Source organism: Manacus candei, unplaced genomic scaffold (genome assembly GCF_025592945.1).
Source record: "Manacus candei isolate 608988 ecotype Guabito, Panama unplaced genomic scaffold, ASM2559294v1 h1tg000084l, whole genome shotgun sequence".
Lineage (NCBI taxonomy): Eukaryota > Metazoa > Chordata > Aves > Passeriformes > Pipridae > Manacus > Manacus candei.
The window spans coordinates 4,814,487-4,838,498 of NW_026138132.1; the positions used below are offsets into that span (position 1 = coordinate 4,814,487).

The following is a 24,012-nucleotide window of genomic DNA, read 5'->3' on the forward strand; positions in this document are numbered from 1 at the left end:
AACAGCCCTGCTCAGGGGCAGGAAAAGGCCCGTTCCCGGGGCACAGACGGGCCCGTTCCCGGGCAGGAAATGTTCCCCGCTCCCCGGAAGCCCGTCCGGGGCGGTCCCGCCGCGCAGGCGCAGAGGCCGCGGCCGCCGCCTGCCGGGGCTGAGGCGCCGCTCGCGCTCCGGCCCCGCTCCCACTCCGGCCCCGCTCCCGCTCCGGCCCCGCTCGGCGCGGCCTCATGAGGCGGCGGGGCCGGGCCAGCCATGGGCGCCCTGGGCAGCCGCGTCCTGCGGCGGAGGGGGCCCGTCCCGCGGGGCGAGGCGGCGGCGGCCGCGGGCAGGGCCGGCAGGAACGGCAAGAGGAAGCGCGGCGGGGCCGCCGAGGGGCCCGGGGACAGCGACAGCGACGGCGACACCGAGCGGGACGAGCGGCTGCTGCACCCCCGGGGCCGCAGGTCTGGGGGCCGCCGTGACCCCGGGCGGGACGGGGCAGAGGGGGCGGGGGGCAGGAAGGGTTATTGAGGTTTGCTGATTTAGTTTTGAATTTATCGTGTCCAGAATTGGCTTTTTTGAGGGTTTTGGGGGGTTTTTTTTGTTTGTTTGTTTTGCCGAGCTGGGGGGGCTCCGGGCCCCGCTGCCCCCGAGAACGGGGCTGGTCCCCGCTGAGTGTCCGGGGCTGACACACTCCGTGAGTGATTTATCTCTGAGCTGTGCTGCCCCTGCTGCTCGCTGCAGTCCCACAAAGCACAGCAGCCATGGAACTTCTTACTGTTTATACGTTCGAGCAAAAAAAAAGGAATCAGAGCTCATTGGCTGCGAGTTACACGGTTTTCTTGTTAATTAGTATTCCAGTAATCTGCTGGTTAATGATATTTTCCTTTCCAATACATCCACGTGATTTTCATTAAAAAAAAAAAAAAGATATTTACATGTATGGGTTCTGCGATTGAGTCAGGATAATTTAAACCCTGTGCATCAAGACAGGCAGCTCTTTCGTGGTAAATTGTGACTAATTCTCCCAAGGCTGGCAGTGAGAGTTTTGGGGGTCAGGCCACTCTTTGGGGTCAGGGGAGGCTCTGGGGTGCTCGGGGGATGCCCCAGCACCCGCAGTTTTTCCAGATTTTCCCGGTTTCCTCATTTTGACTCTTATTTCTCTATTTCCCTTCAAATTTCCCCAAAATGTTCCCCTATTTTTGCCTCAAATTTCCCCAAATTTCATCGATTTCCCAAATTTTCTCAGATTTCTTTATATTTACTCTAATTTTTCCCAAATTTCCCAACATTTCCCCAAAATTTCACCAATTCCCCCAAATTCTCCAAATTCTCCCCCAAAGTTTACCAAAACTTCCACATTTTTATCCAGAATTCCTATAATTTCCCCCAAATGTACCCAATTTTATGAATTTCCCCAAGCTTCCCCATTTTCCCAAATGTGCCCCAAACTTCCCCATCTTTGGCCCAATTTTCCCCATTTTTGCTCAAAATTTTCCATTTTCCCCTAAATTCCCCCGATTTTTCCTCAAATTGCCCCATTTTCTCAGAATTTTCCCCAGATGTTCCCATTTTCACCAAAATCTCCTCATTTCTGCTTCTAATTCCCCTAAATTTCATCACTTTTCCTAATTTGATGAAATTTGGAGAATATGTTGAGAATACCTTGGAATTCTGGGTAATTCCGGATTTCCAGGGGGATTTAGGGCCAATTTTATCTCCTTTTGGGGCCGATTTGGTTTAATTTCACACTATTTCAGCAAATTTTGGGCAAATAGTGGCACAGGCAGGGAGTGGGGAAGTGGTGCCAGCCTGGGGAGGACGTGACAGGGAAAATCCTGGGCTTGAGACCCACTGCAACTGCTGTAATGGGACAACTGGAAGGAGTGTCTCACTGTTTGTTTGGTTTGGGTTTTTTTACTAGGAAAAAATTGAAAAGCACATCGAAATACATTTATCAGACTCTGTTTTTGAATGGGGAGAACAGTGATGTCAAAATCTGTGCTCTGGGAGAGGAGTGGAACTTGCACAAGATTTATTTGTGTCAGGTAAGTGGCTCCTTTCTAAATCCCAGTAGGAACTGTGCTTTTAGTAAAATAATGTCTGGGAACTGTGAAGTGTGACTGGAGATTTATACTTTTTTTTTTTCCCTTTTATTTGGGACTTTCACTCTTTTTGTAGATGCAAACAGTTAACCAGCTCCTGTTAGCAGTGTTGGGAAGCAGAGCTGCATCTTTGTGTTTGAAAAGCTTCTCTCTCTTCCTGTGTAATTTTTTTTATTCTGTTTAATTTATTTCATTCTTAGTCTCGGTGCATCCTCTGTGAAAACAGTCCTGAAATTTGTCTTTGATGTCCTGAGAACATGTTCCTGTTTGCTGAACAGGTGGCTGAGTGGCTCTTGTGGTGTGAACGTTCTGTCAGGGCACAGGAGGCGCTTCCAGGCGGGATTTGTAGAGCCTGTGGTGCCCCAGTTCAGTGTTCCTGTCCCCTGGGCTGGGGGCAGGGACCTGCAGGGACATTGGTGGTGCTGGCTCTCTGTGCTTGGTATTGGTTGGGAGGAGCCCTCAGGAAGGATTTCTTGCAGCTGCCTGAGGAAGGTTTGCACAGGAGCTCTAGGAAGGAGTAAATCTCAGTGAGAACCTGCCCAACACCCTCTGTGTGTACAGACCTTTCCTTTGGGCCAGGTTCAGGTGCAGTGCTCTGTGCTTGTGCCTCAAACACCCTCTGTGTGTACAGACCTTTCCTTTGGGCCAGGTTCAGGTGCAGGGCTCTGTGCTTGTGCTTGGGGAGCACAGGGGTTGGCTTTGCTGTGTCCTCTGTGTCACAGCTCCTGTGTCACAGGCTGTGGCAGGAGCAGAGCTGGCAGGCACAGCTCCCTCTGCCCCGTGGATGGGCACAGCACTGGTGTGGCTCAGGCTGCTGGTGCTGCTGGTGTGTTCTGTCACTGTGACTGTGGGTGCTGTCTGTCAGGTTTGCTCCTGAAACCTTTGCCTGGGTTGGTGACTGAAGTTGAGTGTTAAATCCTCCTGTGGATGCAGCTGTATGGCAGGGTTTGAAAACTGTGACTTTGCTCTGCAGAGGCCTCGCTGCAGGAGTGATGTTTTTTGGGAGAGGAGCCTCAGGGGAGTTCAGTGTTCTCATCAGGCAGGTCCTGTTTCAGGTCACGCTCCAGCATTGGAATTATGTTACTGTGGGTAAAATAGTTTTGGAGGTTAGAAATAACTGCATGTAAACGACTCTTTTAATACCATTGTGACTCTGAACTGCTGAGCAGCCTTTCTGAGCCTGTTTCAGCTCCCCTGGTCCCTCAGTCACTGCCTTGAGCCGAATAAAGGACAGTCAGGTGCTGCTCTGACTGTTCACAGCAGCTCTGAGAAATGGGGGATTTCTGTTCTCTGATGCTGTTACTAAAATTATGAATTCTTATGCAAATGGGGAGTGATCTCCATGGCAAAGCTGAGGCAGCCTCGTGAGGAGGGTGTGGTTAGTGAGGTTCTGGGTTTGAGAGGAGTGTGTTGTGTGCCATGGTTAGGGATACACTGAGGGTACAGAAATACTGACCTCATCAAAATAAATCAAAACTGGGGCTTGTGTTATTTGCTGCCTTGGGCTGAAATGCTGAGTGAAGAGGTCAGGGAATGTGGTACAAATAGACTTTATTTTTTTGATCTCTCAGGTAAACTTCATTGATAGCATCTCATAATGGGCACATCTGCTGCTGGGAAGGAAAATCAGGAACCCTAGTAGAGCATTATCTTTCCCTTCATTTGGATGGAAACCTCTCAAATTCTAGTTTTATGTGCCTTACACTTAATAATAAAAGGTATACTGCTGTAAATGGTGTATGTGTCTGTGTCCTTGGTATGAGACTACAGCCTTGTACAGTAATTTGTATGTCTTGCATGCCTCTCTTTTATTTTTCCCCAGTCCCCAAACTGGCGTTCCCTAATGCCTGCAGGATTTGTTGTCTGCTGGTAACATCAAGGACTTAGTTCTTGGACTAATTCTGCCCCCACTGGTGGTGTGGTTTGTAGGAAAAGAGCTTCTGTGGCTTTTCTGGCCTTTTAAAGCTCTTTTCTTCGGTCACACACATGTAGCCCAAATTTCCTGTAGGCGTTTTCAGTGTCAGAAACAGCAAATGCAGTTGGCCCCTTTTGAATCTGTCAGAATGTTTAAGCTTGTGAAAGTTCCCTTAACACAGTTTGTTCTGCATAAAGGTAAATATTAACCATGTTTTGTTCCATGTGCTGCTTTTGGCACTTCTATTTGGGATGAAATCTCTTAGTCGAGTTCTTTTTCTCTCCTCTTCCCTCCTACAGTCAGGCTACTTTTCCAGTATGTTCAGTGGCTCTTGGAAAGAATCCAGCATGAACGTCATAGAGTTGGAGATTCCTGACCAAAATATTGATGTAGAAGGTAAGGGGGAACCTCTTATTTTAACAAAGCCCTGAGGGCAGGGGTTAAGTTAAACCTCGTGATCCTCAGAGGTGGCACTTGTATTTCTCTGTTTTACAGCTCTCAGGGTGTGCTGCAGGGTTTGTTTAGCTGGTGGGAGCTCAGTGCTGGGCTGGGCACTGCCACAGCTCGTGTGTTCTGTTGGGGGCTCTGGGCTGGTCAGCACTGGCTGTTTGTCCAGAGCAGCCGAGATCACAGAGAAGGTGTGCAGGGAGGAGGTTTGGTTATAGTGCAGGACTCCTCTGATGCCCCGTGCTCACTGCTCTGTCTCTCTTTGGCTCCTGTTCCTGTGCAGCCCTGCAGGTGGCCTTTGGCTCCCTGTACAGAGACGACGTGCTGATCAACCCCAGCCGCGTGGTGGCCCTGCTGGCAGCAGCCTGCATGCTGCAGCTGGTAAGTCAGGAGTGCCAGCATCTGTCTCTGCCTGAAGAGAGGCACAACAGTTCATAAAATCCTTGCCAGCATGTCCTGTTTCACCCAGAGAAATGAATCAGCTTTTCAGGCTTAGTGGGAAAAAAACCTAAACACAGCGCAGAGGGTTTGTTGGAAGGTGCTGTGGCTAAGATTCAGCTGTAAGATTAAGTGCTGCTTTGAGTCATATCTAAAAGTAGATTAAAATAGGTTTTGCGGCTCGTTTGCTCTACCCTGAAGACATTCATCACGCTTCTCTTTTATGGGAAATATTCTTCAGGCAAGTCTGTGTTTCTGGGAGCAATGGTTGAAATGTTTTGGGCAGCGTAGCACAGGTCACTGCAGCCTGGGGGACTCTGGGGGTGGCTCAGGCAGGAAAATCCACATGAACTGCACAGTGCCTGACATTTCCTGTTGGGAAATAAACACTCGGAATGCCTGTGGGTTTTTTGCCTCCCTGCAGGATGGCTTAATCCAGCAGTGTGGTGAAACAATGAAGGAAACCATCACCTCCCAGACCGTGTGTGGGTACTACAACTCTGCGGGGACGTACGGGCTGGACTCCGTGAAGAAAAAGTAAGAATTCCTGTCTCTGAGCTGCTTTGGACATGGCTAATGATCAGTGAGTTTACACACACTACAATAATGCCCAGGTTAATTGTTTTATTAGAATAGAATCATAGAATCATGAAGGTTGGAAGGGACCTTTAAGATCATCCAGTCCAGCTGTCCAACCAGCACTGCCACTTTAACCCCTAAAACCTTGTCACCCAGTGCCAGATCCATACACCTCTTAATTCCAGGGATGGTGACTCCACCACCTACCTGGGCAGCATATTCCAGTGCCTGACCACCCAAACAGTGGAAAAATCTGATCTGAATCTCTTCTGTCTCAGCTTGAGGCCATTTCCTCTGGCCCTCTCACTGCAGGCACAGCAGAGAAGAGCAGTCCCCACCTCTCTACAACCTCCTGTCAGGGAGTTGTGAGCGATGAGGTTACCCCAAGTCTCCTCTTCCTGAGACTAAGCAAGCCCAGCTCCCTCAGCTGCTCCCCAGCAGATGTTTCCTGGATCCCTCAGAGCCCTGGTGCCCGTTGCTGCCCGTGCTGCAGCACCTCAGTGTTCCTTTGGAAGTGGGGCCAGACCTGCAGGCAGCACTCAAGGTGTGGCCTCCCCCATGCTGGGCACAGGGGACAATCACTGCCCTGCTCCTGCTCCACACTGTTCCTGATACAGGCCAGGATCCATTGGCCTTCTTGGCCACTTGGCCTCACTGTTGGCTCATACTGAGCTGGCTGTCAAGCAGCACCCCCAAGTCCCTTCCTGCTGAGCAGCTCTCGAGCCACTCCTCCCCCAGCCTGGAGCTGCAGGGGTTGCTGTGACCCAAGTGCAGGACACTTGGCCTTGTTGAACCTCATACCATTGTTGTCCTCGGCCCACTGATGGGGTCTGCCCAGGCCTGTCTGCAGAGCCCTCCTGCCCTCCAGCAGATCCACGCTGCCACCCACCCTGATGTTGTCTGCAGATGTCCTGAGAGCACAGGTGACCCCCTCATCCAGATCCATAAAGGTGGGAAACAGGACTGGCCCCCAGCCAGCCCTGGGGACGCTGCTGCTGCTGGGCCCCATCTGGATTTATGTCCCTTCCCCACAGCTCTCTGGGCCTGGCCATCAGCCGGTTTGTTGCCCATCCAGGAGTCCACCCATCCCAGCCATGAGCAGCCGGTTTGTCCGGGAGATGCTGTGGGAGATGGTGTCAGACACTTCACTGAAGTCTGGACAGACACATCCACAACCTTCCCCTCATCTGCTGGGCGGGTCACTTTGTCAGAGAAGGAGATCAGGTTGGTCAGGCAGGACCTGCCTTTCATGAATCCACGTTGGCTGGGCCAGGCTGTCCTGCCTGTGCCGTGTGAGGGCACTCTGGATCCCATCCACAACCTTGCCTGGAACCAAGGTCAGGCTGACAGGCCTGGAGTTCCCTGCATCGTTCTCCTGACCCTTCTCGTAGATGGGTGTTACATTTGCTGCTTTCCAGTCAGCTGGAACTTCTCCAGTTCACCGGGACTGCTGGTAGATGGTTGAGAGTGGTATGGCAAGTTCTTCTGCCAGTCCCCTCAATGCTCTGGGGTGCATCCCATCAGGGCCCATGGACTGATCACTGCCCATCTCCTCCTGGATTACAGGGCCTTCACTGAGCTCCCCATCCCTCACTTCCAGCTCTGGAGGCTGAATATCCTCAGGACAACTGATCTTGATATTAAACACCAAGGCAAAGAAGACATTGAGTACCTCAGCCTATTCCTTGTCCCCTGTCACTGCATCACCCTCTGCACTGAACAAATGATGGAGACACTCCTTGACCTTCCTTTTGCAGTGTATTTGTAGAAACTTTTGTGTTGTCTTTAACTGTAGTGGCTAAATCAAGTTCTTGTTGGGCTTTGGCCCTCCTAATCCTTTCACAACTGCCTAATTTTGGCTTTGCTCATCCTATTGTTGAGGTTCTACTGTCATCAACTCCCTTAAAATCCGTGCAGATTGTGGCAGGTTGATTGGCCTGTGCTGTGACTGAGGGAATTACAGTAGTAAGGACAGTATGTTTGGTCTTGAGTGTGACAGTGAAGTAACACATGATCACAGACTGTTTCATCAAAAAATGGCTTTAATATGCAGAGTTCAAGCTGAACTTGAAATGAGGAGGGCTAATGCCACATTTGGGAGCAGAATGCTGAGAGCTCTCACCAGCTTCCTAGTGCTGGGACTCAGTGTGTTCTCAGAGCTCTGCATGGCATTGACAGTCCTTGGAATTCTGCTTGTGTTGTGCCCTTGGAGAAACTCAATGCACCTTTAATAAGAGCTTCAGAAAATTTCCTGGCAAACTCCCAGTGTTTGAAAGAACTCTTTTTTATGTTTTTATGCATTTCTGGCTTGGGTTAAGGCAGCATTTCCCTGTCCTGTGGGGCAACATCAGGCTTTGTGAGCCTGAGCACCTGTTGCAGGAGTGTTGACATAGAGGAAAAACAAGCAAAGGTCTTAATTCCTTGCTTTCCATACAGGTGCCTTGAGTGGCTCTTGAACAACCTGATGACCCACCAGAGCATTGGACTCTTCAAAGAACTCAGGTACTGGGGCTGCACTTCCCCCACAGGGATGAAGGACAATCCCTGCCCAAGTCTAGAGCTCACTGCAAATCGTTTTCTGGGCTGTTGCTGGTTGGTTGTTCCCTGTCTGCCCTTCTTCCTTTTCTCTCTTCTGTCTCACTGACCTGTTATGGTTGATTTTTTTCAGCATAAACCTTATGAAGCAGCTGATCAGCTCCTCCAACCTGTTTGTGCTGCAGGTGGAAATGGACGTGTACACTGCTCTCAAAAAGGTACTTCCCAAGGGGCTGCTGGGGCTTGAGGCAGTGGAACCTTTGTGGGATTGAGTGAAAGTATTTAACAGAGTATCAGAACCTCTACAGGAATGAATGCACTATGGAAATATCTCTTATTGATGCATGGATCACTTATTTAAAACCTTCTTCCACTGACTCAGTAGAATTTATTTGTTTTTCCCAGTGGATGTTCCTTCAGCTCGTGCCTTCTTGGAATGGGTCTTTCAAGCAGGTGTTGACTGAAGCTGATGCCTGGTTCGCCGAGCGCAGGAGAGGTAGGAGGAGTTGCCTGGCCTTGGTTTGGGGTTTGAATGCAAGTAATTTCTTAATTTTAGTGGCAGTGGTGACTCACCTGCCCATAATATCGATCTCTGATCAACAAGTAAAAACTCAAATATAGATAGGGGCTGGCAAATATCGGGGAGAACAAGTTGTGATGCAGGTGCTCTGTGTTGCAGAGTTTGGGGGTGATGTTGCTTTCCTGGAATCAGCCCAGGGAAGTGCATTCCTGCCCGTGTTCTCCCACCTGAGGCTGCAGTACATCATCAGTGACCTGGCCTCGGCCAGGATCGTGGAGAGAGATGCCCTGCTGCCCTCAGGTGAGTGAGTGCTGGGCACAGCCTGAGGCCTCTCCTCGGCTCCTGGGGTGGGCTTGGGGCACCTCACCCCCAGAAGGACATGGAGGGGCTGGAGCGTGTGCAGGGAAGGGAACGGAGCTGGGAAGGGGCTGGAGCAGCAGGAGGGGCTGAGGGAGCTGGGGGGGCTCAGCCTGGAGCAAAGGAGGCTCAGGGGGGACCTTCTGGCTCTGCAACCCCCTGACAGGAGGGGGGAGCCGGGGGGGGGGTCGGGCTCTGCTCCCAGGGAACAAGGGACAGGAGGAGAGGGAACGGCCTCAGGCTGTGCCAGGGGAGGGTCAGGTTGGATACTGGGGAAATTCCTTCCTGGAAAGCGCTGCCCAGCCCTGGCACAGCTGCCCAGGGCAGGAGTGGAGTCCCCATCCCTGGGGGCTTTAAAAGCCATGTGGATGTGACACTTGGGGACATGGTCAGTGGTGGCCGTGGCAGTGCTGGGCAATGGTTGGACTCAGTGACCTCAGAGGGCTTTTCCAACCCAAACCATTCCATGATTCTACTGAGCTGATCCCATTCTGTGTGCCTTCCCCAGCCTGTCCTGCCCTGGAGTCACTGGGAAGGGCTCAGTGTGTTTTTTTGTCTTACTGCTCACATGTTTCCTTCCAACATCTGTTTGTGGCTGGAGATTCAGCAGAAGCTGAGTATGAAGATTATAGACATAAAAGCATTCTGCTGATCAGTCAGATTATCACAGTACTCTGCAGTCAATACATTATCAAAGTTTAAATGATCTCAGAGTCCCAGAGATGCAAAAAAGGTCTTTTGCTTTTGAGAGCAAAACTTCCTGAGACTCGACTGTTTTCTAGCCATTACTTTCTAAGAAGAGCTGAGTTTTGATAGGATTTGGAACAATACCTGAAAATGAAGACCAAAAGCACAAGTTGCTCTGAACTCTTCTCTCTTCCAGGACAAGTGATGTTTACTGACAGATTTAGGATAATTTGGGGCAGAGAGGATATTCAAATATATTGCTCTTGACGTTTTATTTGCACTTTGACTTGTATAAAATACATCCCCCTTCTAGGGCCGTGTGCTTCTGGAAGCCCAGAGAGGGAAATGCTCATGTTATTGGAGATTGCTGCTGTTACATCAAAGTATCACTGGAAAATGAAAAGCCCCTTCCCATCTTGCTGCTGAAATCTGAGTGCCCAGATCTCTGTTCCCTGCTCAGCAGCTGTGTGAACCTGGCTGCTCTTGGATGAATAAGGCTGGAAATGGGTTATCAAGCTGGGCTCTCACTTGAAAATGTTTTCCCACCATCATTCCTCTCTCTTATCATGGGAAACACGTGCCCCTCCTTCTTCTTCCCTTTTCTTCTTTTCTCCCTTCTCTCAGCCAGGTCAGTTGTGCTCCTTGTAAGTGTTTGGAACTCTCGTGCTCCCCCTTTGAATTTGGCTCCTGGTGTCCTTGTTCCCATTTCCCTCTGGTCAAAGTTCCCTTGTCAGAGTTGAATCCTTGCAATGATTTTTGCATCTTAACTCTGCCAGTTTTCTCCTGGCTGTCACATACAGAGTTTGACATGGGTTTAAAAAAATATAACTCTCCATTCACGTGTGTCTGTGATGTCTGTGTGTGGGTGTAATAACCACGTGCCAATTAAAACTGAATTTATTGAGCTGTTCATCACTTTTATTTGTAATTTCTTGACATTGTGTTCTTGTCACCTCTCCATACTTGAGATATGAAGTAGATAAGTCCACTCCTGCAGCATTGGGGGTCACAGTGGAGCCCTGCCTTACGTAAATGTTTAACCTGTCTTTGAATTATGCTGCTATAAAGTTAATTTTTTTTCATCTCGTGTTGGCTTTTCCCTTCATGCTGCTGTAGATGTCATCATGATGCTGTGATGCCGAGTTGGGATGTTTCCTTTGAAGCCTGGTGGAATTGTTAGATCCTCCTGAGAGGCTTTCCTTGCCATTGAGCTGGTGTAGGGTCACTTCAGTTTGCCTTTCCTGTGCTGCCATGTCCTGTCTCTGCCAGCAACAATGACTTAATCACTCTTTGTGGCTGAATGTCTGAACAACCCTGAGCTCCTCTCTCTGCCCCTTTGAAATGTTGGAAAGATGTTCTCAGAAGCTGGATTAGGGCTCTCTGTGCCTGTGGGGAGGGAGCAGGGCCTTTCCTCCCCAGAAATCTGCCCATCTCTTGAGTGAAAATGAAGTTACTGCTCAAAGGGACTGGCTTTCCCTCCTTCCAGTTCTGGTTTAAATTAGTGCCTTAATAGCTGGAGAAGAGACTGTTTTCTGCACTGGGTCTTATGAAGTAGAAGAGGAAGGAACTCTGTTGTCCTGTGCTCAAAATGCCCCTCTCGGGGTGTTCTTTGAGCATCAGGGGGAGGCAGCACTTCCACACAGGTGGGAGTGGTCTGCTCTGGTGTGCCCAGAGCACACTTGCTTGACCTCCAGCAAGTGATAACATTTTGTTATGCATAAAAATCCCCAAAGAACAGCTCTGAGCTTTGATATGTGATATTTTACATGATCAAGTGATGTATAAAGTAAATAGAATCCATCTTACTTCAGAGTGATACTGGTAAAGGTTATAGACACAGTGCAAAAGTCATTATAAAGAATAACTTTGGGTTAATGACCCTTTAGATCTTTAATTTAATGATGATAGAGGAGAACAACGCACTGTTATGAAGTGCCTTTGTCAGCATGTGAATAAAATGTTGCAAACCAGCAATTTGCAGGAGCTACACTTGATTGCCATCTCTTACCTTTCTGTGGTTCTCACTGCCCAGCTCTGGGATGGGCTGGGATGGGCAGCCTTCCCTTGCTGTTCTTCAGGGAGTAAATGTTGTGTCAGTTCTCAAACCCAGAAGCCTTTACCTGTGTGTGTCAGAGGAAGGATTCTGGCAGGACTGACTGCAGCTCTGGGGCTGATTTGCTGGTGCTGGTGAAGCAGCAGGAGTTGTGTCCCAGGGTGTGCAGAGCAGTGCTGGTGCAGTGCCCTGCCGTGGCTGGGTGGCACTGTGGCACAGGGGAAGGAGGAGCAGCTCCTGTGCCAGGAGGATCCCAGAGCTTTGGACTCACCAGCCCTTGTAATCTCTTCATTCCAGTGTGCAGCCAAAAGCTGTGTTCAATCAAAACTGTTGCTCTTCCTTTGCAAGGAGGTTTAGATAAATCCTGGGGCTCACTTTGGGACAGGCTGCCAGCATCCAGCATTTGAGGGGATGCTTCATAGCTAAGGGCCTGCAGAAGGGGGACTTTGCTGGGGACCTTGTGTTCTGGTGGAAGCCTTTTAGATAATTCTGGATGAAATTCCTCTTGAGGTAAAGAAGGAAATCACACTGAGTAGTTGAAAGTAATGCTGTGATTATTTATTTATTCACTTTTATACCCTCTGTGTGTGTAGGGCCTGCAGGAGAAAACTGAAATTCTGTGTTAGGAGTTCACAAGACTGTCCTTTGGGCAGGAAAGGTGCAAGAGGCAGAAGTACATAATGTGTCTGTGTGAACACAGTGTTCATTGTTCTGTTTTACTTGGTGACTTCTGAACATTTCCTAAGCTGTACTTTCCTTCTTAATGTCTAGAAATTAACAGATGAACTGCAGTTGAAATATGAGGTATGAATAGATACATACACATAAACAAATAGAGAAGATGCTCTCCCTCCTGATTTGCTTTTATTCCTTCCCTTCTGACACATCCATTCTATGGCCCTTCCCTGCACAATTTTCCTTAATTCATTTTTACACTTTGTTGTACTTTGATGAATTCCCAGTTTGCTCCTGTCACAGTCTGAATTCTCACTCTAGAGTCAGTAGGACAAGGGCTGGTTTTAATTTTTCCTTCTGGGAGCTGTAAGTCGATCTCAGCCATGTGATCTCACCCCTCCTCCCTTCTGTCCCCTCCATCAGCTCCTGCTTTGGTTGTAGTCCCAGTGGTTCTTCTTCCTCTCACCCAGCCCATTCCCCCAGTGCTGGTTCTCATCCATGACCTTGCCCCTGTTCATTATCTCCACTGAGAACTTCTTGCACCCTGTGCTCTTGGTGCCTGGGATCCCCTCTGTGTAACTGCCTGACAAACTGTTTGGGTTTGTTCTGTTTTCTCTCTCATTGCAACATTAAATTAACAGAACTGATAAAATCTTTGTGTGTTCTCCAAGGAAGACATGAGTTGTTTTTATTCCTAGCAGGGCACAATTTCTATTTGTTTTACTATATCTGTGCTAAGTCACTGTTTCCTTTATCCTTGATTCTGTTTTCTTCTTGTGTAACTTGTGTAAAATTCCACTGGGGATTCAGAAAGCAGCATCTTCTCCCAAGGGGTTGTTAACAAGCCCCTTGGCTGAACAGAGCTTTGTGTGCTGAGAAAACGTGTTGAGTTGCATCACTTTTTGAAGTGGTGAATGTTTGAGGAGATGAGCATAGTCTGGAGTTCCTGCCTGTTGGTTGTGGATGTTTCTCTGTATCCCTTCTCCTGTGGTTGAGGCTGGAGCTGGAGAACACAGGGAGCTATCAGGGGGTTGGTTGCTTAGGTCATCCAGCTAACAAGTGTAACTTCATTATTTTAATGTCATTTTATTCCTCTATTTCAAATGTTTATGACCATCCCCACTCCAAGCAGCAAAGACAACAAGCTTATTTATTTTTTTTTCAATTTTAGAATGGCTGTCCTCTGTTTACAAACAGCAGTGGTTTGCCATGCTCAGAGCAGAACAAGACAATGATATTGGGTAGGTATATTACAGGCTTTCTTTTCTTTCTTTCCTAAATTAGAAACCTTCCTCATATAAATTCTGACATGATTAATTTGGGAGTTTACATTAAGGGGGGGAGGAAGCATATTTCAGTGGTTTTGGGGGGAGTAAGGATACTTTAGTGGTTTTAAACTGTTGCTCTCTGTGGGGCTGCCTGTTCCCTTGGGCTCCCATCCTTTAACCAGCAGAGCTCTGGAAAACTGGTAGAGTGGGACCAGAGGGCAATGCTGGGTGGGGGACACACATTCTGTATCTTCTGTTATGTTGGTTAATGCTTCTCACCAGCACTTTGCTTTGCAGTGAGTGTCAAGGCTGCAAAAGGGTCATTTCTGAGCCTTCCAATTCCAGGATACTTTGAGAACAGTGCTGCAGATGGAGAGGCCTGTTCTGTCCTGGGCTGGGTGGGCAGGAGGCTGGGGGGCAGTGGAACTGTGTTGGTGCAGGAGGCAATCCATCCTTTTTTGTTTGTGCAGGGATAACTTCACAGTAACCTTTGTTCCTGCCCCTCCCGTCCTGGCCCCCCAGGCAGCAAGCAAGGGCCCAGCACCCAGCAGGGCCCAGCATCCTGTCACCTGTTCCCCCATTCCCCTCTCCTTTCACAGCCTTTCCCCCTCAGGGTTGTGTTTGACATCTCTCCTCTGCCAGCTCTCCAGCTTTCCTCAGGCAGGGCATCCTTCTCCACTGCTGAGACCCCATTCTCTCCATAATCCTACAGTTTTATATCCCATCTTTTCTCCTTCCTAGACCACATGCTGCACAGTGTTGGCATTGCCTTGGCAGTGAGGAAATGCAGCTGAGCTGGGGAGGTTTGGGTTGGATCTCAGGAAAAGGTTCTTCCCCCAGAGGGTGGTTGGGCACTGCCCAGGCTCCCCAGGGTTTGGTCACGGCCCCAAGGCTGCCAGAGCTCCGGGAGGGTTTGGACAACACTCTCAGGGACAGGGTGGGATTGTTGGGGTGTCTGTGCAAGGCCAGGAGCTGGACTCGATGATCCTAGTCGGTCTCTTCCAGCTCAGCATATTCCATGATTCTCTGACTGTGGAATTCCCTGCCAGCTCCCATGTGTGGGGGGTGTTTCCATGCCCTCCCCAGGGCTGGACTGGGCTGGGCTGTCCTGTGTGTAAGCCCTGAGTGGTGTCTGGGATGCTGAGCCTGTGCCTGGCAGTGGGTTGTGTGTGATTAGTGTGTGTTACACGTGTGTGTGTTCCCCCAGCTGTTCCCCTGCCTCCTGCTTGCTCTTTGCCACGTTGCCATGAGCCAAGTCCCCTGAGCTCTTTCCAAGCACCAGAACTGTGGCAAAATGGGGGAGTTGTCCCTGTCTTTCTCTTCTCTCCTGGTTCCTAAAGTGCTTTGTGGAGAATAAATGCCAGGTCAGGCAGCTGCAAAATGTCTGTAACCTTCCAAAAACCAGCAAACCCAGTGGTTTATTTCTCCCAAAGCTGTGTCAGCCCAGCGTGTGGAGATGGACAGGTTGGGTTGTGACGGGAGAGTTCACTGATTGATCACAGGCTGGAAGGTGTGAGAACCACTGACCTGATCTGAACCAGGGGCAGTGTTCAGTTCAGTCATCATCATGGCCGGGCTTCGTGAACGAAGATTTGGGAAGGGCTCTCCCCACGTTTGTTCCAAACACGCTGGTGGCTAAAAAGGCCAATACAAGATAGACATGTCCAGTTGCAAAAGGCAGAGCAGAAAGACTCCTTAGGTGGAATATTCTGCAGGACACGGTTCTTTCTGTGTTGTCTTTTCTCCTCAAGGGTGATCCTGCTGCGTTCTCAAAGGCATCAGCAGCGTTAGAGATGGGGTGTCTCCAGACCTCCCCATTGGAGGCCAGAGCAGACCAGTTCTGGTGATCAATATGGCCAAGGCTGAGATGTTGTTTCAGGCAGTCCTTGTATCTCCTCTTTGGGGCTCCTCTCTTGCGGCAGCCGGTGGCAAGTTCCCCATAAAGCAGGATCTTAGGGAGGTGGTGGTTGGTCCTTCATCCTGGAGACGTGCCCTGCCCAGCACAGCTGTGTTCTCAGCAACATGGCCTCAATGCTTGTGACTGCTGCCTGTTCTAGAACAGATGGATTGGTCACATCATCTGACCAGGGGATGTTCAGGATTGTACAGAGGCAGCGTTGATGGAAGAGTTCCAGGGGACACAGGTGGTGGCTGTAGATGACCCAGGATTTGGACCCATATAAAAGAGTAGACAGCACTATGGCTCTGTAAATACTGATCTTTGTACTTTTCTTCAAGTGTTTATTACACCATACTCTTTTATGGAGTTTTCCAAAAGCACTATATGCCTTTGCTAACCTGTTATCTATCTCCCCATCAATCTCACCATCCGAGGAGATGAGGCTGCCTAGGTAATTAAACTGCTGGACTGATTTGAGCTCTGATTGCCAATGGTGATATGGGGATGATGGGGGACTTCCTGAGGTGCAGGTTAATGGAGAACTTCTGTCTTCTCTAAGCTGACTTCCAGCCCAAAGAGCTCAGCAGCCTCAGCACAGCAGGATGTTAAACACTGCAGAGCTGCTTCTGTGTGGGTGACAAGGGCGGCGTCACCAGCATAAAGCAGCTCCTGGACAAGATGGTTTAAGGTCTTGGTGTGGGCCTTCAGTCACCTTGGGTTGGAAAGGCTTCCATCAGTACAGTATTGGATGTAGATCCCGTCCTGATCATCGAGGTCTGCTGTGGCCCTTTGGAGCATCCTGCTGGAAAAGACTGTGAATAGGGTTGGAGCAAGAACACTTTGTATAAGAAGAAAGGAATTAAATCTGATTGCTCAAATTACTGTGGTATTACTCTGCTCTCCATTGCTGGCAAAATCCTGGCAAGAATACTCTTGAACAGACTAATACCCACTATAGCAGAAGGGATCCTACCTGAAAGTCAGTGTGGTTTCAGAGCCAACAGAAGCACCACAGACATGGGATTTGTCCTCAGACAACTGCAAGAGAAGTGCAGGGAACAGAACAAAGGTCTCTATGGAACCTTTGTCGACCTCACCAAGGCTTTCGATACTGTGAGCAGAAAAGGTCTGTGGCAGATTTTGGAACGTTTAGGTTGTCCCCCCAAGTTCCTTAAAATGATCATCTCACTCCATGAGGATGAGCATGGCCAAGTCAGATATGGCAATGCACTTTCTGAGCCCTTTCTAATAACCAATGGTGTGAAACAAGGCTGTGTTCTTGCTCCAACCCTTTTCACAGTCTTTTTCAGCAGTGCTCAGTTACAGATCTCCCATCCTCCCTAAAGGTGAAAGTCTTCCCTGTTCTCTTGCTGTACTTCCATGGCAGTTGCAGTTCAGGATTATTCAGGTGGAGGGTTTGACTGGATCATTACTGACCAACCAACAGCCAGTGGAACTGTTCTTAAATACATACAGTTCTGTTCTGAAACAGCTTGTGCTTTAGCCCCAACACCCTGTGGTGTGGCTCCATAGCTCAGTTATGTGTTACATAGGAAATATTTCCCTAATTGCTTCCTTTTGTTGTTATCATGTAATAGTGTAAAAAATCCCCCAAACTGTGATCTGAAGAATAGTCAAGATCTTTAAGAAGTGGTTCTCTTCAGCAGCAGTGCTCTGGGAAACAGTAGAGGTGAAATACAGAGTTGTGACTCTCATATTCAACTCCTAAAGATTAATTTTGGGTGCCATAGCTTGTTTCTGATGTGATGTTTTCTTGGGAAGACTTTTGCACTGCTGCTGTGGCTGCATCTGGGAGCAGACAAACGTACCCTCCTGGCTCGTGGGGAGCCACACTTCCTGGGGAAGTGAGCATTAAGTCACCAAAATTCTGACACCAGGTAGGACCCTGTATTTGCTGATTTGGGTGTGTTTTGGTAGTTCACTGCAGTGCAGTGGGAGCATTAGAATTGTCAGCCAGAGGATATATGAGCTGCTGGTAAAGTGAGTTCCCACAGCCTGCAGTGGGGATGATAGGGTTCATCCAGCTTGGGAAAGAGCAGCTTTCATGTTCAGCTGCAGCTGAGGGTTTCAGTGGCTCTTGGAAGGAGTAGAGTGTTTTTCTTGTCTAGTTTTCCCTTTTGCAGTCTGGGATTTTTTAAGATGTTTTTAAAGACAGTGGAACCCAGAAATGTCAGCACAGGCAGCTCAGCTGCAATGAACCTCATGCACAGCACACAGTCTCTGAGGAGATCCGTGGGGTTTGGGGGCCTGGGAGCTCTCCTGTGCTGCCACCCTACATCAGAGGCCTGGGGCTGGCAACTTGTGCCTTAGAAGGGAACCCGTGCAACTGTTCCTTTGTGTTAACACAGATGTCTTGGCTGTTTGTCCAACCTGTAGCTGGAAGAAAAGAATTAAGGTTTTATAAGCCCATCCTTTATCCAGCTCTGCCACTCCTCCTCCCACACCTGCTGCCTGTGTTGATATCCCGGCACATTTTTTCCCTCAGAGATAAGGAAACAGCCTTGGGAATTGGAACAAGATGTGACTCTGACTCCCCTGAGCTGAACTAGGGCTCTATTTCCACACCCCCCCAGAGCAGAGTGTCACTGCACCTGCTCATCCCAACACTGCCAGCATGGAAATGGCACTGCTTGGACACGTGGCATGTGTTTGCTCTTGGTAACTTCAGGGAGGGGGAGAAGAAAGTATTTCTCTTCTACTTGACAAGTTTGCATTTAAAAGGACTAAACATTTTATTTGCTCTTCAGGATTGGTGAATGTTTTAATGTAACACTGGAGTTTGTGGCTTGGAACTGGAGCTGCTCAAGGTCTACTTGTGCTAAAGTGGATCATTTTTAATTAAACTTGTGTTCTGTGGCAGAAGCCAGACAGATCTTTTGAGCCCAGGGCTGGATAGTTTCTACTCTAACAGTCTCTTTGGCAGTGTTTGAGGAGGAAATAGGATAACTCGACTGTTCACTGTGTGGCAGCTGATGGAAGTGGTTAAAGCTGAAGTTTTGCATCATCTGAGGCTGCTTCAGGGGTGGGGAGGGGGATGCCATGTCTGTCTGAGCATTATGGACTAATGTTTGTGAAATTTGTCACTATTTAAACAGAAATAAATCCTTTATCACCACTGCTGCATTTAGGTCAGCCACAGAACCAGTTCAGCTGGAAGATGTGGAAAAGCACACGGGAGGTTCTTGGGTGAATTTGGTTACTGTGATGAGTTTATGTGCTTAACCTGTTCATAAAACACTTCATCTCCCAGGGTTGGTTTTTGCAGAAATGGAGAGAAAAGACCCAGGCTCTGTTCATAAAAGCTTTAGCTGCCAGTTCCTGGGGGGTGTGAGCAGTAGAAGAGAACAGATGCTGCATTTCTTGTGGCTTGTGGAGCTTGGAGGATGTTGTTGGATCTTGCAGGTGTATAGTTTGACCCGTGGGGGGTTGATGTCTCTGGGGCTTATACAACTTGGCCTGGTGTCACTTCAAGACTGTCTGGCAGTGGAGGTTGGCTGGCTGATGAAGTCACTGTGTGTGAAGTGAGTACCACACCTCTGGAAAGCTGGGGCTGCTCTCCCTGCTGCGGCTCTGCAGGGCTGCTGGACGCGTGGAAGCACCAGAGGAGACTTGGGTGGAAGGAGCTGCTGTTGGTGTGGGATGGCAGAGCAGAGAGGCTCTGGCACGTCAGGAGCACTGAGGGAAGAGGGTTTTTTAGGCAAGTTGTGTAACCAGCCCCTTGAGAAACCTCTCAGTGTCTCGTGGCTGCTGCTTCACTGCACTGCTGCTCTGCAGGGCCCTGCAGCTGTGCCCCAGCACCACTTTCTGCTTGGGCCTGGGAGATGGGACTGATGTGTTTAAAAAGGTCTTGGGTCTTTATGAGGCTTGGAGATAACAGCTATAGCTTTGTTATCTGGAAAAGTTCTGTCATAAAAGTCCTGCCTAACTGAGGTCTCACAGCCTGGTTTGTGTGGCAGTTTTATAGAGTAATTGGATGTTTATGGGACAATTCAGGATGGAAGGGACCCTGAGAGCTCATCTGGTCACACCTCTGCTAGAGGTGTTGGCTGTGGGTCCTTTCCAACTCAGGGTATTCCGTGATTGTGTGGTCAGACCAGTTTACTCCAGTCTGTTCATCTTTCCCACGTTAAGGTATCATACAAAGCTGTTGAAGTGTCCTTAAAGATGCTCTTTTATTTTTTTCAGGCCCCAAGAAATAAATAAAGAGGAACTGGAAGGGAACAGCATGAGGTGTGGTCGCAAACTCGCCAAGGACGGTGATGTAAGTGGGGCAAAGGCTGAGGTGTGTCAGGCATTCCCAAAACACTCAGGCCCCCACTGTCAAACTGCATCCAAAAGATGTCATGGAGAAAGAAATCATTTTGTTCTCCCCAGAAGGATGGAAACACGTGCTGTCTCTGCAAGGAGTGAGGGGTTGGTGTTTCATGGTGCTCTTGTGCTGCAACTGAGACAGTGTTTGGGAAAACTGTTTTCATGTGAGACTGTCATCTGAGACTTGAAAAATACAGGCAGTAAATAGAGCTCTTATCATTTTCCTTTTAGCTGGAAAAGGAACTTCTCTAGATAAAATGTGTAATAATCACAACCAGAACCTCTGTGTTCCACGTACACATCTGTGTCTTTAGGTAATAGATCTTGTGAAAAAACAGGAAACATGAATTTTCCCCTCTGAAGTCACTTAACCTCGGGAAGTTGTGCTCCAAGGAGTGCTTTGGGCATGGCTGGGGCCTGCAGTGAGTGCTGCTCACAGAGCAGCCCCTTCCCAGTGCAGAGTGTTTTATCAGCACTTGTGCTGTGTATTTTTGTCTGTCAGGGAGGCAGCTGACACTCAGCTGCTCTCACAGTCCTCTGGCTGCCAGCCAGTTCCCTACCAAGTATCTTGTGTTTCAGGCAGATGTTGGCAGGCCCCCTTGAATCCCCCCATCTCTGCAGCCTGGGGTCACATTCCCAGGGTGGACTGTTGGGGCAGTGGCTGTCACTGTTTCTGTGACACTCACCATCCATTGTTGGGGCAGTGGCTGTCACTGTTCCTGTGACACTCACCATCCATTGTTGGGGCAGTGGCTGTCACTGTTTCTGTGACACTCACCATCCATTGTTGGGGCAGTGGCTGTCACTGTTCCTGTGACACTCACCATCCATTGTTGAGGCAGTGGCTGTCACCGTTCCTGTGACACTCACCATCCATTGTTGGGGCAGTGGCTGTCACTGTTCCTGTGACACTCACCATCCATTGTTGGGGCAGTGACTGTCACTGTTTCTGTGACACTCACCATCCACTGTTGGGGCAGTGGCTGTCACTGTTCTGGTGACAGTCACCATCCACTGTTGGGGCAGTGGCTGTCACTGTTCTGGTGACACTCACCATCCCTGCCACAGCCACTGCTCAGGCTGGTTCCTTTGGCTCTCCCTCCTGTCCTGCAGTACTGCTGGCGCTGGACTGGCTTCAACTTCGGCTTCGACCTGCTGGTCACCTACACCAACCGCTACATCATCTTCAAGCGCAACACGCTGAACCAGCCGTGCAGCGGCTCCGTCAGCCTGCAGCCCCGGCGCAGCATCGCCTTCAGGTACAGCCCTGCCCGGCTGGGCTCCCTGCAGCTCACTGCTTACCTTCAAACGTGGGCTGTCCCCTCTGAGGAGCTCCCCGTGCTGGGAACACAGGCTGTTCTGGAGCCAGGTCCCTCCCTTGTCCCCAGGTTACGTCTGGCCTCCTTCGACAGCAGCGGGAAGATGGTTTGCAGCAGGACCACGGGCTATCAGATCCTCACCCTCGAGAAGGACCAGGTGTGTCTCTGGGGTTCTGAACTGTTGAACTTGAATTGTGGAGTCCAAGGCATGAAAAAAATGCAGAGAAGCCACCAGTGCCCTTGAAGGGGAGTTGCTGTTCTTGTTGTTGCTTGCGTGGAATCTCAAGTGTCCCTGTCAGAGGTAGTGGGTGATTAAGCTAATTTGTGAAATGGAACTAGAGTGGGGTAGTGTGGGCTTCACTAGTGTTGATAATATGAAATGAGTTCCCATATGAGTGAAATGAGTGCCCGTGGTGCTGCTGTGTGCTGCCAGTGCCCTGGTCTGGACCTGCTGCTCTCCCAGCCTTCCAACACTGCTGACATCACCCCTCTGGGTGATCTGTTCAGCAGGATCCTTACTTAGAGGCAAATTTGGAGTTCATTCAAAGACTCCCTTGTAAACTGAGGAGTTAAAAGAATGTCTACATGTTGTTCAAGGGTCGGATTTATTACTGCATTAAATAAATGAGTACAAGCCCCAGAGAGGAGCAGAGCTTCCTTAGAGCACGTGCCCTTTCCCACCCATTGCTGACAGCAGAATTTACTGAGGCAAGTGCAAGACTTGTAAATCAAGTTTCTGAGATCCCAGCCAGCAGTGATATGGAGGTGGTGAGAACACACAAAATCTTTCCCTGGCAGTGCCATCTTCACTGTAGGGTAAAGTTTCGATTTTGCTACCCCAAAACCAGTTCCCGAAGTGAAACCCAAAAATTCCTACCCACAAACTGAAGTTTACTTTAAAATACAGACTGTTGGGTGTTGCCTGGTTGGTGAAATCTCATGAAACTGAAAACTGCCCTTTTCTTCCCGGAGTGCTGGAGGATAAATTTGCTTTCCTGTGGTTGTTCCCTGTGCTGCAGAGGCCTGGGAGCTCTGGGGCTGTGGGCAGCCTGAGAGTGTCTCATCAGTGCCAATGCTATAAACCATCTGCTGGAGGTGAAGGGGAATTGCTGTCTTGGGTTTATTTTTATATTCTGACTTTAACCCACAGTCATTAACTGCAGAGTGAGTGTTGTCTCAACCCTGTGCTCTTGGTCCCCCTGCCCCACGTCCCATGTGCTTGCAGGAGCAGATTGTGATGAATTTGGACAGCAGGCTCCTGACCTTCCCCCTCTACATCTGCTGCAACTTCCTGTACACGACCCCGGAGAAGAGGGCGGACGGCGAGGCCCTGCTGGAGAATTTGGAAGCCTGAGGCCCCCCGGGGCCCTGGCAGCCCCTCTGCAGGCCCCTGGCAGCCCCTCTGGAGGCCCCTGGCAGCCCCTCTGCCCCCCTGGAGCTGCTTCCCCACCCCAGTGCCACCCTGAGCTGGGACAGCCAGGCCTCAGACCCAAAAACATCCCCGGCCTCGGGGTGTCCTCTGCAGCTCTGGAGACAAGAGGAGCAACCAGACAGGCCAGGCCCAGGCATCCTTCTGGTTCTGACCTTAGTTCTGCTCTGCAGCTTCGGGCAGCAGCTGGTCCATGTTTGGGAAGTGTGACTCTTGGGTTCTTCTGGGTGAAAACTGAGCCAAATGGGACATGGGGAGTTTGTGTGGATCAACTTGGGAACTTCACTGTTGGATTCTGAGCACACGCTGTAGGATGTGTGGGTTTGGGTTGTTTATTTGTTGTTTTGGGGTTTTTTTAATAACTGATCTGTAAATACCAGATCCATATTCTGCTTATTTTTCTGGTCCTTTTCTGTTAGGGCCAAATAATCTGTGTAAATGTGGCCTCTCGACTTTGGTTATTTAACTGCACAGCTTTTCCCACCTGCTTGGTTTTGAGCCTTTTTGGCAGCTCACAAGCAGACATTTCATTCTTAGTCTTGTTTCAACATTGCAGCCAATTTTTCTCTCTTTTTTAGCACATTAATTTGCTAATAAGGATGTTCTTAAGTGAATTTTTTTTTCCATGTACTGCAAATACTCCTCACCATCATTTGAGTCCCAGCAGCAGCAACTCTCAGCTGGGGTTCTGACTCTACTTACACAAACCAAATACCAGTTCTTAAACATTTTCTGTGGCTTGTTTTAGCTCTTACCTTGGGAATACATCCCATGTTAGCTCAGGAACTTGTGACCTTTGAGTGCCTTTTATGTGGAACACCAACTTCACACCAGTTCACAAGGTCACAGGATCCAAAGGCAGAGCTGGGAACAAGGGATTCCTCTCCAGTGGGTTTGATGAGTCGTGTCATGGCACACTCTCTTTGGTCTTTGTTGGGTTTTATGTTTGTCTCTTGCAATTTTGAATTCTTACAGCAGGATTTTTGGATTTCAACTGGGAATTTTTGCCTCTTTAGCCTATTTTTTTAATGTCAGAAAAATATAAAACCATTTGTACTATACAACAAGGATAAAAATGTGTTGGGCAAGATGGAAAAACATGACAACTTGTCAATAAACAATTTCAAGTGGAATACTGCCCTTGTCTGTCCTTTCCTGCTGGGAATAGCTTTCTGTGTTGGATTCAACCTGTGGATTCAGCACCTCTGTGTGATCTCGTGTCACATGGCTTTGGCAGCAGGGCAGAAGCATTTTAAGGTGTTCAGCTGCTACAGCATCAAATTTATTGTATTTAGACCCTTAATTCTGGCTTTAAGTGGACGTACCAACTCTTTGAAGCCATCCTGGACTCGGACAGCAGCAGGGGCTGCTGGTTAATGGCAGAGGGGAACAGGGACATCAACCCCAGGTTGTTTTCAGCACCAGGGCTGCAGTCTGAGCTGTGGGGGTGGGTTGAGCTCTGCAGGGCTCTGCACCC

At 49.2% G+C, this 24,012-nt stretch overlaps 1 protein-coding gene across 1 annotated transcript; it reads left to right on the forward strand.

The window, feature by feature from the left end:
- The first annotated feature begins 234 nt into the window (after nt 1-234).
- On the forward strand, nt 235-23,668 carry GMCL1 (germ cell-less 1, spermatogenesis associated). The gene is made up of 14 exons (XM_051812062.1): nt 235-440; nt 1,901-2,024; nt 4,296-4,392; nt 4,727-4,824; nt 5,306-5,418; nt 7,897-7,962; nt 8,129-8,213; nt 8,401-8,491; nt 8,675-8,815; nt 13,459-13,528; nt 19,662-19,737; nt 20,901-21,046; nt 21,176-21,263; nt 22,332-23,668. The coding sequence occupies exons 1-14, from the start codon at nt 250-252 to the stop codon at nt 22,458-22,460; spliced, it is 1,515 nt and encodes a 504-aa protein (XP_051668022.1). The 5' UTR covers nt 235-249; the 3' UTR covers nt 22,461-23,668.
- Nucleotides 23,669-24,012: the final 344 nt, after the last annotated feature.